Consider the following 14,800-nt stretch of genomic DNA (forward strand, 5'->3'; position numbering starts at 1 on the left):
TTAGTTAGTATAAGTTTAATTTTGTCTGTTGTAATATTTGTTTGGAATTGGAGAGTGCTACAACAAATAGCAACCTTGACTTCAGCATCAAAGGCATATGGTATAATTTTAAAAGACACCTACTGTACAACTTGGATGGATGAAGAAGAATCTATATATAAGTAAAAGAATTTACTAATCCTAAAGAAGAAGTGGGGAAATGAGTCAAGGTTCTAAAAGGTTAAAATTTTAGCTAAGAGTTAGAAGAAATTTGTATTAATTAAGATACAGAGTAAAGAAACAAAAGATAAGTTAATGATCAGTAGATGCTTAAGCTAGAGTTAAGTGCTGTATTATTTGCCATTATATTTTGTTTTAAGTTTTGTTTGTAGAAGGAAACAGAATAAATGAACTGTCATCAAAATAAATTGAAACCAATTGAAACCAATAGAACTAAGAACAGCACCTGGGTTTCATAGTAATTAATCAAAAGGAGGAGATCTTGGGCTGTGCCAAGAGGTCATGAAGGCCTGCCAACAGCAAGAAGGTAAACAGGTTACCGTGAGGAAGACATTCCTGACTTCATCTTTCAGGACCACTGACCCAATTCGAGACCACCGACCCAATTCAAGAGAGAAGCTGCGCACGCGTGAAAGACCAAGGATTTCATTTTAATACAAAGCGGAGGATGGGAGGTGCTGGGGTCATACATATGTAGAAGATGTAAACTTTGTGTAATAAATAGAGAACGAAGAACCTTGCACTTTGCTGGCATGTCTTTGGGAGGCTACTCCCGTGCCACCCGCCAGTGCCTGAATAAACCTACTGCTTTCTAACTTTAATTAGTTAGAGGGTCTTTTGCCCGTGGATATTGGGATTTAATTAATCAATAGCCTTTGCAGATGTTCTGCCCTGTTGGTCACACTAATGACTTTTGCAAGTCTAGCCACCTTGAGGGATAAGCCTAGAATGGATATGGTGTTAGTCCTCTCTGCCTGCAGGACCAGCTCATCAGCCAGGCTTGTGGAGCCTCACTTCTGAACTAGATTAGCTAAAGGAGTAAGTGCATAATCCTGGATGCTTCCTGGTTTTGATGGACGAGGATAGGAGGAAAAAAGGCTGTGACCTCAGAACCATTTTGCAGTTGGCCAACAGCTGGGCCATATGGAAGAATTCAGTCCTGTCCTACTGCTGAGGACTGAAAGAGCCCTGTGGCAGAGGTAATGGTCGATTGCACTCAGAAGCTGCCTTCTGATACAGGCCCACTGAACACAATTCCTCTTCACTTAGCTGGTCAGCAGCACATCTGTCCCTTGCTGGGTGACAAGGTTTGAAGGAACTACCCAGCCATGCTTCCTCAACAAAAGAGGTACAGGCAACAGAACAAAAAGCTTGAAGGATGCTAGCTGTTATAACTATCACATCATCAGGGTGTGGTATCTCACAGCCTTTAATGACACAACTATGCTGACACTGGCTTTATTTCTGACTTCACACCAGATGTTGCATTACCTATCATTAATGTTATGACCTGCAGAGAGCCTGACTGCATGAAGTGTTGCTTCTTTCTGGTGAAAAACCCGATTTCCCAACGTTTGCTGTTAGTCAGAGACAAGATACTGAAGCATCCATGTACAGTTGGAAGTATGCTATCTTCCATGAGAAGAGTTCATAAGCATTTATGGGAATCCTACCCTTTTTATTTGCCCAACTGGAAAGCACCTGCTACCTATTGCAAGCAGCTCACTAAAGTTTTCCAAAAGCAGTTACCAGCCCCTGAGAATGATCAATTCTAAAGACTGAAACCAGTTTTACCTAGGATGGTTTTTTCCTATCCTATCACAAGAGTGGGCTTCACATTCTGATTAACACAATTAGAAAATAAGAAAATTTTCAAGTGCCAAAGAGCACGAATAGTTTACATATAAAAATTGCACTAAAGGGCTTGTGCAACATCTTCGTCTCCCAAACTGCCAAAACTTCCAGAATTTTAATATATATCATCTTTAACAATGATTGATTTGTGATTCTCTAGCACATCTCTTGATATGTATTCTCAAGTATGAAAATACATGCAGTCAAAAGTACTAAGTATTAGGCAGGATTTATAGTCAAACATCTATAATCATGCAACTTACCATTTTCACAGATCTCCTCAAAACAGGAGGAAATACACCCAGAAGACCAGCAGGACCCCATTTATCCCAGTTGCTTAGATAGCATCAGATTTTGTTTAAAGTATTTGGCTTAGCACCACCCATTAAAGAATCCACTGAAGTTAAAAACCTTAACAGGCCCATTACAAAGAGCCAAAGGACAGGGAATGGTCTTAATATAATATGAAATTTATAGGGGACTAGATTAATTCTTTCTTTTCAATATAGAGCTGCTTTATCAGACAACACTATTCCATATCCTACTGGACTGACAAGGACCTAGATACCTACTTGCAGAGCACCAGAGCACCTTTAGGCTGAATCCCAGCAGCATCAGTACATTTTCTTCACCAGACTGCACTAGCATCTTCCTTTATAAAATATCATGTTCTAAATACCTACACGCATATATTAAAAATACCATGTTCTAAATGCTTCTAGCAAACATCAAACAAATTCTGTAGAACTATGCCAAATTAGCATAGCTGCCTCTTGAAAAGTGAAGTTTTCCCAGCACACAGCTGCATACCAACCTGATGTTCAGCCATGACAGCATGGGGGTTGTACCTCCACCAACAATCCACACAGTGAAAAACACGATGAGCAGAGTTGTTGAGAACATCATTTGGTGAGAGTAGGTAGCAGTATCTCGTATAGCCAGAGCAAATGCCATGGCTCCCCTGAGACCTATCAAAAAGAATGAAATAACAGAGCTTCAGAAGTGCAGCTGTGGCAGTGGATAGCACAGCATCTTTCCTTGCTCCCTCCATGCCACAAAGTGTCAGGCAGAAAGTACTGGGCTCCAGGAAGTTTTAAATTCCTTAGATACCCTGATAAATTATGCCCTGGGATGATTTACAACAGAATGTGCCCTCCTGGTTTTCTGTAACTTACAGAATCCACAAGTGCTATGAAAAGGTGCAAATGCTTCCAGAAACTAACAGAAAAGGAAGACAGAAACAAGCAAGTTGTGGACAACAGCAAAACATTATGTAACTCAAGCAGCTCCCTGAATCCAGATGAAAAGTCACTTTTCCAGTTGAATCCATAATTGAAATGTGAGTTCTTGATATGACATTTTTATCAGCTATAAAAATATTCTAGTTAATAACATGATCACAGGCAGACTATGTATTTCCTCGTCTCCCTTGCTCCCAGTTATGAGACTTCACTAGCAAGAACGAGACATGGCATGGGGCCATCTGCAGACTTCTTATGTAGAGGAATCACAGGATGGTTAAGGTTTTAAGGAACCCCTGGAGTTCATCTGGTCCAATTCCCCTGTTTGAACAACCCGTGCTCAACCTGCAGTAGGTTGCACAGGACCACATCCAGATGGCTTTTGAATATCTCCATGGATGGAGATGCCACAACCCTTCTGGACAACTTGGACAATGCTTGGACATAGTAAAAAAAGTTTCAATATTCAAACAGAAAACTTTACATGTTCCAGTTTGTGCCTATTAGCTCTGGGCCTGGCACAGGGCACCACCGAAAATAGCCTGGCTCCATCCTCTTTACACCCTCTTGTGTACAGAGGATTCCCTGGAACTTCTTGAGGATGCACATGTTTAGACACACAATACATAATTTGCCTTAAATGACAAACTTAAACAGTCATCTGTGTGACAGAAATTATAAGGCAGCTTAAGTCAAATACCTTTGTCCAACTAAATGGGAAAAGGCACCCATAAATACACCTCAATTTTCTCAGCAGGTGTCTGTTTCTGCACAACATGAGCCTCATCTCAGCTACAAATAACCTTTTGGAAGAGGTACATCCCAAATCTCCCATGCCCTTCACAAGCACTTCAAATGAAAATGCTCTATTCCCAACATGAGGTGCTGCCTGCTGCGAGCAGGTAGCATTTCAAGATCTCACTCACCCCAGGCACTTTCTGTAAAGGCTGAAAGATACATGATGGCATACTGCAATAATCAGTAAGCCATCCCTTTAGGATGCACGAACGTGGATCATAAAAGCAGGAGGAAGCTCTGTCAATTGCGTATGAGTTAAAATTAAGAATTTTTGCATTGCCCAGCATTTTTGCTCTTACCTGAAAACATCATCATGTGCTGAAAGCTCCAGCTGATCTTATGCCTTCTGCCCAAATTCAACAAGAAGGAGAGGGGGTAGATATGTGCAGCTCTGCCCAAAAAGATTGCAACCTGTTTACGGCTGAGGGTTAAGGATTTCTTTTTCCTGAGGTGTGCAGTCTTAGGTACCTGGCTTTAACATGAAGCTTTTGTTTTAGTGAGAGGTTTACATCATGATATCCAGTGTTCTTCCTACATCTGTGTATCTAAAGCAGACTTTCCCCATTTTATGCAACTTGTGCATAGAGAAGTCATTGCACAAAATACAAATTTTTACTAATACAAGTAACGTTTTAAATGCACAGTGAAATTATACGTAGTATTAAAATGACCAATTGTACAAATGAGGACTTTTCTTTGAAAATTAATGCTTTAAACAACTATGGCAACCACCATTCCACTTTGAGGTTTTGGAACAACAGAAACACAGTGCTGTATACAGAGGGGAAAGCAACTTAACACCAGCAAGTGGCCACCCCATTATGGCTCCTGCAGAGGCAAAATCTCCTGTTGGCTAGCTAACACTTAACAGTACAGAGTTACTAAGGGTATAAATCCAAAAGCCATTTTTCAGCACTAGAATTAAGTCAAAAAAGAATAGTGAAAGGGTATTGCAGAAATTTATGACAGCAGGTGGCAAGCACCCTTACTGTGGTGCAAAACATCCCGTGGTTCCTGTGAAGAAGCAGAAAGCTGAAAACACTCTCCACTGCATAAGGAACACTTCAGGAAAAACTAGAGTGGTGGGCTGAAATCCTGTAAAACACCAGCACAGCCAGAAGCCCAACAAACACTGATCATTTGCTGCTGGGATGGGAACATTAGAAGAATAATGCATCTCCCAAGGAAAAGAAATAAAACCATATAAGAGCTCTAGACAGCACTGGGTTGTTGCCATAGCTAAAGTAAAGCAATTCTGTCAGCAGGGAATGTTTCTAGGAAAATCATATTTTGATTAGTACTTTGTACAATAACCCTCAAGTAACTATTCCAAGCAACTTTAAAACCAGTCTTTTTGAGGGCTGCAGAAATCAGACATCAGAAGCCATCAAAACTAATGTATGTAGGAATAATAGCTAAGATTTTGCCAAGGATGCTGAGGCTCTAGCTCTGCCTTTGCAGTCCAGCCTTTCACTTTCAACAACTGGTGATGCCTCTACATTTCACCCCTGCAAGTTGTTAACTCAATGGGAACCCACAGGTGTTGAGGGAAAACATGGGTGCTAGTACTAGTTGCCCTCCTCACAAAGGTAGAAAAATACTCAGGCAACAGAGGTTAAGTGCAGTGGTAGAAAAAAAGTGGAAAATGTATTAAAAGACAAGTAGGAAGAGAAACAACTGCTGAAAACAAACCCAGGGCAGACAGCACAACTTGAGAGGAGATGGAAGGCCCCACCAAGCATGAAAAATTGCACTGCTTAGTATACCAGCTGCAACTATTCTGTTCATGTCTTTATCCAATGTCCACAGGGCTCTGGAGCATTTCTTAGGTCAGAAAAGTGGATGTGAGGTGACACAGGAGAAAATGTATTACTATTTCAAAAAAAGTAAATGGCTGAAGGAAAATAAAAACAAATGCGATAAATCCTGAGAAGTAGTCCAGAAAAAAGTAGAAAGAAGAGAAAATAAGTACATCTCATAGAAGGCCATCTTTATATGCCCTTTTACTGGGTTTTGCCTCCACTGCCAGTAGCTCTACTCGTACAGCAGGCTGAGGGAAATCAAGACAGGAAGACTAGTTCATATTTCTTCATGCACACTTTCAATTGTGCTGAATCTTCAAGCATCCAGGAATATAGTGAAGAGATCACAATCCATTGCAACAATAGCAGGATGTAGAGCTTACATGAGTGCAACTACTACAAAGTGTCAGTTCTGGGGAATTTGAGAGTCAGGTACCAGGTCAGCCAGGGACAATGGCAGAACCTTTAACTGTGTGCCCTTCATGTCATGGTCTGCACCCCAGCTCAGTTCTTTTCTCCTCCCATCACCCAAGATGCTGACCTCTGGGCCATTGTTCAAAGGTGATCTATTCCCCCACATTCCTTTTTATGTATTTTAAGTTTGCCCCTTACTTTCTCAAGGGGCCACTGGAAGAAGAGAAAAATGGATCCTTTTCTAGGTCTCCAAAGTTCAAATACAAGAACAACACAAACGGTGTGGGCTGTCCATGGCCAAAACACACAGTAAAGCATATTCATTTATTTATCTAGTGAAATTATATGACTTCTAACATTGAGGTACAGACCCAACAACTGTGTGGCACAGAGGCCTTTTAGCTTTGATGTAAGGTGTAACCAAAGGTTGTTCTCAAAATTATTGTGCCTGAAAGACATAAGGGAAACTTAGGCCAGTCACCATTCTCTGTTTGGTAAAGCCAAAAGATATCACAAGTTTTCGGGCACATAAGACAACAGAGAAACCTCACACAATGTGAAAAAGGATACAAAAGCTCCAATAATGAAAACTGGGCTGAATATGTGCTTCTGGAAAGTAAACAGTGCCAAGCCCATGTAAGAAAATATGAAGTTCTCAGCCAGGAAGTGCAATACCTCAAAGAGCTAGGAAGAAAACCATCACATGTTAAAGGCCAAGTAAAAAAGATGCTGTAAAAACAAAAGTACATGGACTACTACAGCAATGCACTATAAAAAATGTAAAAGACATCCTTGCCTGCTTAGTGCGACTTCTTGATTCAACTGACAAGTTATTGTATGTATAATGTGCCTGGGTAATTCCACAGAAGAGGACAGCCACCACACCTGTGAACAGAGCCACATGTAAAGTCAGCCTGTTTACTGCCAGCTCACCACACTTTCCCTTTACAAGCTCCCTTAAATTTATACATCTTTCTTAAGCTTGGGATTTTATGAACCTTCCATTCAAGTCAGTGAGACACCAGGTTAGGGAGATGGTGTCTGAACCAAAGCACTGCTCTGAAAAGCCTTTGTTACACAGTGAGCTGCAGCTTCGGCGCTGAACAGGACACAAAACAAAAACCCCAACTTTAAGCACAAACGTGTTTCTCATTGAAAAGCTTTAGTGAAAAAGGGGAAAAATGGCTGCTGAGATGGACAGGACTTCTATGTGCTTGAATCCCAACAACTCACCAGTAAATCCACAAGCTTCTGCAAGCAAGAAAGTGCTCCAGGACATCAAGAAGAAGAGAGCCGTTTCCAGCAGGGGGAAGCAGTGCAACTTGGTAAACTTTGTCACGTTAAGTCACTTGTTAAGGCATCAAAAAGAAATCCTTCGGCTTCTCTGTTCCCAGTGTTTATGAAAAACACTTTTATGTACTAACAGCCAGTGCTTGTTGGAAAGCAAAACACTTCTGATGCTGAAAAATGCGAGTTCCAACACACAAAGGCAAACTTCAGAATCAACTTGCAACAATCAGTTTTGGATATTTTTGTTGCGTATCCATAGCATAAGTGTGGCTCCATCTCTTAATATTTTATTTTATGTTTCCCTTTGAAGTGTTAGCAAGGAAGGGGTATATACCTGGTGTTCCTTTTAGACTGTATGTGCCTTGGTTTTTCAGGGGATTGGTGGGGGAATGATGTTTTGTTCCCCCTGCCACCTCAATTACAACTCCTACTCCCACCTTCAAATAAAGCATAAAATGCATTCAGAAGCATTTAATTCACAGAGCTGTTCTTGACTACAGCAACCCGTAAGATCAGTAATATTTACAAGAATTTTTCTGCTCAGCTTTGTTAATAAGTCCTTTCCAGCAAGCGTGGCTACTTCAGTACTTGTAAGGCAAAACAATTGCCGCCTACAAAATGTGTTTCCTCTCCTTGTACTGATCTGTTTTAGAGAAAAATCCAACTCAGAGCAACTCAGTCTTTCAATGGAAAGAAAAAGCAAGTTCATCTTGCAGAGGAGAGCAAAACCTGAGGAACATCAAAGCACACACTGAATTAACAATTCATACAGCTACTGAGGAAGTAGAACAGATATCAGTAGTGTTAAATTTAGCTCTTCGCACACTACCAAAAAAAGTTGTTCACATATTTATAGAATTCTTTTGGTGTTTTTTTTCCTAAGCCCTACTCTGGCAGCAGGTGAACACTGAATAGCACACTGTATCTGAGGTGCAAACAGCTATGCACAGTTCATTTGAACGCAATCAGTACCAACCCCCCACTCACACCTACTTCTTGCTGACATTTTCTGCTGACTTGGACAGGGGAAGCATATACTCCAGACACACCTTCAGCCATAACCTTACTTTTTCAGAAGGTTGCCCTCAAAACAAAGCCTAGAGCATCATTAAAAAAAAAACAACCAAAAACCTCCATGTTGGCATTACACCAAATATAAAACGCAGCATACTTTTTAAGCAGCTGTTAATTCTGCACAGAAACCACCTCTAAAAACCTTTGAGCTCAGCTGAATTCATTCCCACCACTTCACCCAAACAGATCTATTTTCTAAGATCATGCTTCTGAAGCAGCATCATCCACCATTACAAAAACTGGAATCCATTTCCCCACAGAGTACTCAGATAATCCCAGTGCCTGGCTCAAGGGACTTTCATGGATGCCTAAGAAAACTGGATAGCCACAGTCACTCCATGGGAGAGGAAGAGGCTGAACCCTGTTCCCCTGAAGTTAGGCAAGGGCTCTTGTGAGAACCAATTCCTTATTTCTGGTCTTTTCTGGCAGTTTTGTGAATCAAACTGTTTATTCTCCTTGCTGTTATTGTAAGTAACCATACCAAAATATTTCATTAAATCTGAAATTAAAACCTGTGCTCATCATTTTGGAGGAAGATGAAGGTGAGAGAAAGACAAGAAAAGAAAAACATTTTCTTATTCCATATAATCGATCAAATTGAAATGTTAACTGAAGCTAAATTATTTTTTCTTTTTTCTTAACTCTTTTCTTTATTTTTAGACATGGCCTTGTGTTTCACATCTTTTCAACCAGTCAGATTCTGCAATTTAGAAAGAATATACAATGTGGTATTATACCTTAACTGTTTTTAAAAAACCACAGACAGCTTGCTGAAAGCCAGAATAAGTCCTTGCATATTATCTGCATCATTTGGAACCAAATATTCTATCTATTCTCAAAGGACAGTGCCTGACTGCATGAAACCCCTTACTCAGAGAGGTACAGGTATAGGTACTTCACACTATAGGAACAACAATCTATTAACTTAATCCATAACTTACAGGCTCTAATCAGCTATGAAGAGTAAAATGCAAATTTAGTTTACCTCTACAACATTGCATGACATTAGGGATGTTTCCAAAAGAAAATAGTTGTATAATTAAACAACCAAAGAAAAAGAACAACACCAAAACCTAAAACCAAAACAGAAAACAACAACAACAACAACAACAAAAAAAAAACAACAAAAAAAAACAACCCACCCCATGCAGAAAATGCCACCACAGAGGCTTTGTTCTGAACAGCCTCACATCACCTTCCTGAGCACAACCATTAGAAAAAGCAAGCACCGGTTGCTGCTTCAGAAGCATAATTTTACAAAGTGGACCTGAATGCGTTTCAGCCAAAATTAGTAGCCAACCAGCAAGCCAAAACCCACAGCAACTGCATTGAAGCAGTGAGAGCTGTGGATTGCTTGTAGCCTAAAAGCCAGAGTAAGAATCGTGGTTCTGGGTCACATCAATTGAAGATCAGTGGACCTGAGACTGAACATTAAAGCATCAACAGCACATCTTCCCCGTTACACTTAAAGGTTTCCATTATGCGGACATGCCAGGAAAATCTGCACAGTGTGTATATAAGATACAGTTGAGACATTACTGCTTAAGAGTCACAGGTTCCTGATCATTGTATAAAACATCAGGTTTTACCCCTTTCAGGTCAGCATTCAGAAGTCTAAGCAGATCAAAGCTGCCTGGGATATGTACAGATATGGTTATTCTAGCAAGTCGGAAAGCAAAGACTGAATTTTTTTCCTGAAGAACCGTCATGAGTCCTGGAGCAGCTCAGGGTGAAGGTCTCCTGCCTGAGCCTAAAACAAAACCCACACAAATTGCTTGCTGAGCACCTCAGAGATCTAACCAAATACCAGGAAAAAACATCAAGAGAACAGAATAGCTCATGCAAGGCACAAAATGTTATTAAGTTAACTCTCATAGAGATACAATCTTATCCCAGATGTATGACATCAGATTTCTGGCAAAAAGTTTAAATGCAGGACTCAAAGAGTGCTGTTGGGGTCAGAAATAACTGAGAGCTTTTACTGAAGACAGAATCAAATACCAATTATCATAGGGGATGTCTTTCAAGACTAATAATAAAACCTAGGTTTTCTAATTTCATAAAAAGAAACTAAATATTATTAGGATGTGCCTGTTTAAGTCCCTCCCTTGGCTTGTTGCAGCAACATCAGCAAAACTTCTGGTATGGCCTCAATTTTATTGGAAAGAGCTGATTTTTGTGGGTACCTATAATGTCTTTCTATAGAAAAAATATCACATGAATACTTCAAAAAAAAAAATCACATGAATCTTCACACTCAGAATTAAACAAGCTAGAGTCAATTTTGCTATAACTGGAAACAGGAAAGCTCTGGTAATACCCACATGTGCCATCTCAGATGGAATAACTAAACATGAAAAAGGATATCAGAGCTGTCACAACCCCTGTCACTGCTCCCATCATGAAAGAACCACTGAATATTCCCAGGAAAACACCAACAGACTTGAAAAATGCTGCAGCATCAAAAGCATGGGTATTTTCACCTGTTGGCTGGTAAGCAACTATAGATCTAGGAAGAGAGAACACAATGAGAAGTTAGAAGTGGCATCAGAAAAGATTTTTTTCTGTAACAACACTACCTGAGCTACAGGGAGACAATCCCATACTGAAGGCATATATGTCATTCTGGCCTATGTATGCATTAGGGGTCTTGGCAAATGGTTATCAATTCAGTTAAAGGTAATCCATTTAAACTCAAAAGAATGTTTCTCAGAAAAAAACATTTATTTTAGACAAATGCCAAAAGCAATTTAGTAATTTCAGAGTAGAAATTCACATAGTTACTTACGAGGATAATACAATGGCAACAGCATCATTCAACACGCTCTCTCCAAACAGAAGGGCGTAGAGATCAACATCAGCATGCAGCTCATTAAATATTGCTAGCACGGTAACTACAGCAAGAAAAGAGAAAAACAACACTGGAATGACTGCATGAGCTGTGGAGAAGACTTTCCAGTTCAGCTAAAGCAACAAAACCCAGGAACTGAAGTACAGGATCAGAACTAAAATGGGAAACAGTAGTCATGTTTACCTACAGGTAAGCAATTCCTCCATCAGTTTTAGGGCAGCTCCATTAGGAGGTGGGTCTGTTGTCCTCCAATCTGCACAGTGCTCACAGCAAGGCCCCCATGATCAAGGGGCATGGGACAGACAAAGCCCTTCTACCAAAGCCCTGATAATATTTCAGAACATGTTCCATGTAAGACAATCAACAAAACATTGTGCAGCTCTTCCTGCTTTTAAAAGCTGTATGGACTGTTGACACAGTTTTATTATTTCAGCCACTGTAAAACAGTACAAATAATCCTAAATGTTCCCCAAAGTATACACTATGCCACAGGTGTGAATTTCCACGTAATTTAAAAAGGGCAAGAGTGCTAAATATTTATAACCATTCTTTCAAGGAAATTCAGTCTGAGATGAAAGACCATGATCTTGAACATGTTCCCATATAAATACTTCAGAAATCACATGGTGATTTTTTGCATAAATTGTATGCAACCACCAGCTGTTCAGAGCTCATCTCAATCACAGGAGCTACTTCCCGTTTTCACACTAAGCACCACTAAGCACCTCAAATAAAGTGCTTTAAATGTCAAGCTTCATACTTCAGCACTCCCTACCCTGGTCCCTGACCTTTGACAGCCCTACAAACCGATCAAGAGGAGATACCAATGTGAGCCTGCTTAACTCTGAAGGAAGGCAACATTATTTGGGCAAAGCTGAAATTACTTGGCCAGAAAAGCATTCTTCTGCTTAAACTCATAAAATATGAAGTTCATTTGAAAGAGGAAAAAAAAATCCCCCACCTAAGGAGCCTAAAAGCCTCAAATATTGCTCTTAAATTACCCAGCCCCAAGCAATGTGGCTGAAGAAGGAAGTCCTGCTATCCAGAAAATGTAATAATTTCATCTATTTGCAGTCTTAAACTTGATGCACACTTAACAAGAAACCACTGGGCAAAAACATATTTAAGTATCTGAGCAGAAGAGTTACACTTTTCTCCAAATATACCATGATGTCATACCAGTTCAGCCACGAATCAGCAGAGAACAGCTTTCAAAATGCTCAGAATTTGCATGCATTTCACAGAAGAGGCTCAGATATACTAATAAAGCATAACTGAAAATAGAGTCCTGTTAATATGCAGCCGAAAATGCTAACAATAGGGTTATTTTAGAAGGTTATTAAAAAATGTTCATCAAGCTACCTGGATCAGTGGCAGATATTATGGCTCCAAAGAGGAGGCAGTCTGTGTAATAGAATTTATCAGACAGCTGACCCACCAACTTCATTAGTTTCACAACCCCATACATGAGATTCCTGCAGAGAAAGAAGATAAAACATTCCAAGTCAAACAAGCTGGTGCATTTCAGACAGGCCAAGGGAAAGCAATATGTGATTCAGAAGACATCATGTAAAACCAGTAGGCAAATTCTGAAATTCACACAATTAGCACAGAGTCTACATGTTTCTTCCATTTTCCACTAAATTTTCCCTGCTCAAAATTCCCCTCAGTATTATTTCACCCAACACAATACACAGGCCAAAAGCTCTGAGGTAAGAATAGTCTTCAGATTATTTCTCTAGTGAAATTCTTTGAGAGACAAGCCAAGGTCACTAATACAATTCAGGATTTCTGTTATTCAGAATATCCATATTAAAAACACAGTAATATGAGCAGCATAAGAGATTGTAGACAAGCAAACCAACATGACCAGCTATCTGGAACTAATTGTGTGTGTATATATATACATAAAATATATACATACAGGCAAAGAGAAAGCATGCTTTATCAACTTAAACTTTTACTGTCGAGAAGAACTTATATCAGAGTTCACTTACCCAATAATAAAACAAGAGACTGCTGTTCCTAAAAAGGCATAAGCCAAAATGGACCCCAAATTCCTGAAGAAGTGTCTCTGCATAGGAAAAAGAGGTTTATATACTTTTTTCAGAAAATTTATAACACCCATTCAGAACCATATAGCACACTACTTCACCTGCATCGATAAACAGAAACACACCTCCATTCCAGAGAAACATTTCAATTACTGCTATGTAAATTCAATCCAACTTCAAGAAATTGAATAAACCAGATCTGTGCCATGCATTAGATCCTACATGTAACTTATTGACAGAAAGCTTTTTGACAGAAAGCAGCACCGATTCATGGTGCCTTCAAGCAAGATCAGAATCTGGGCCCTTCTGCCATTAAGGGTCTGGCACAGTTCCACTGGGATTCAGGGTTAGGTCTGCTTCTCAGCATAATTTACTGCATTTTGGACATTTGAGAAGGACCAAAACAATTCATAATAAAACATCTTTTACTTTAAATGAAACTGACATTAATGTCTGGCTAGGTTCAAAGGAAAACAAATCAGCAAAATTAACTAGAGTTTAATACATTTATACTCAAAAATATACGTATTTTCTCTTAAAACAATATGACCTAACCATCTCTGGAGGAAATAAGATTTTTCTTACTGTAAGTAAATGTCTGAAAGGAGACAGTCCTGAACAAATCAGCAATCTCACATGAAAAATAAAGGACCTATTCTCCTCAGAAGTTATTGCACTTACTTTCTTCAGGCTATAACCAGCATGAAAAATTATAGGAGGCAATAGAATGTTGAAAAAAACTTCTGGGTCAAATGTTACCTAAAAAATAAAATATGAAATTTCAATTAGAAACAGACATACACAAATTGTTAAGTCTTTTTCCTTGCTCATTTTCTGACAACCCTTATTTTTGGTTGTTGATATAGATAAGTTGACCCTCTAAAACATTGGCCAGCTCCATTTGTACAGAGCAGAAGAAAGTTATAATTCTTGTTGGTAAATAACATCTAGAAAGAACAGGCATTACATCCATTACCTGTGATAATCTGGCAGCAGTCCCAAGCACAGTCCTCTATTTTAAATTACAAATTTCTAGTAGAAATTATACTGGAGAAGATCTCTCCTATTGTGATACCTGATATTGGTACAGCTGCTATTTTAGTTTACTTTTTTGTGCAAGTTTAGCCACTGAATAGTTATTGTGAGACAATCGAGTCAGATACAAGACTGTTTTTCAGAAATTTGCATCATACACCTCTTCCATGTATTTCAGTAGGAGTTCCAGATATCCAAGGACTACACTACACTAAAGAACAAAAAACAACAGTTAAAATGCAAACAGAAGACCTTCATACATGTAAGACTAACTAGGCTCTCTTCACTCTCTGCCTAAGCACAGGTTAGAAGACAAACACTACAACTGTGCCCTCCTAGAGTATGGCTCATTTCAGCTAACTCGAGATACCTACAGCAGACAGATAC

The 14,800-nt window shown here is 39.4% G+C and overlaps 1 protein-coding gene across 2 annotated transcripts in view; it reads right to left on the minus strand.

Moving 5' to 3' along the window:
* SLC9A7 (solute carrier family 9 member A7) overlaps positions 1-14,800 on the minus strand; it is an 83,534-nt gene that overhangs the window by 35,185 nt on the left and 33,549 nt on the right. For both annotated transcript variants that reach the window (XM_069006451.1, XM_069006444.1), the window contains exons 3-12: positions 14,060-14,137; positions 13,322-13,398; positions 12,687-12,799; positions 11,262-11,367; positions 10,841-10,982; positions 7,343-7,448; positions 6,906-6,994; positions 6,680-6,793; positions 4,193-4,304; positions 2,669-2,822 (exon numbers count right to left, since the gene is read on the minus strand). In XM_069006451.1, the coding sequence (XP_068862552.1) occupies positions 2,669-2,822; positions 4,193-4,304; positions 6,680-6,793; positions 6,906-6,994; positions 7,343-7,448; positions 10,841-10,982; positions 11,262-11,367; positions 12,687-12,799; positions 13,322-13,398; positions 14,060-14,137 (1,091 nt within the window). The remainder of the gene's footprint in view (positions 1-2,668; positions 2,823-4,192; positions 4,305-6,679; positions 6,794-6,905; positions 6,995-7,342; positions 7,449-10,840; positions 10,983-11,261; positions 11,368-12,686; positions 12,800-13,321; positions 13,399-14,059; positions 14,138-14,800) is intronic.

Source organism: Aphelocoma coerulescens, chromosome 1 (genome assembly GCF_041296385.1).
Source record: "Aphelocoma coerulescens isolate FSJ_1873_10779 chromosome 1, UR_Acoe_1.0, whole genome shotgun sequence".
Classification (NCBI taxonomy): Eukaryota; Metazoa; Chordata; class Aves; order Passeriformes; family Corvidae; genus Aphelocoma; species Aphelocoma coerulescens.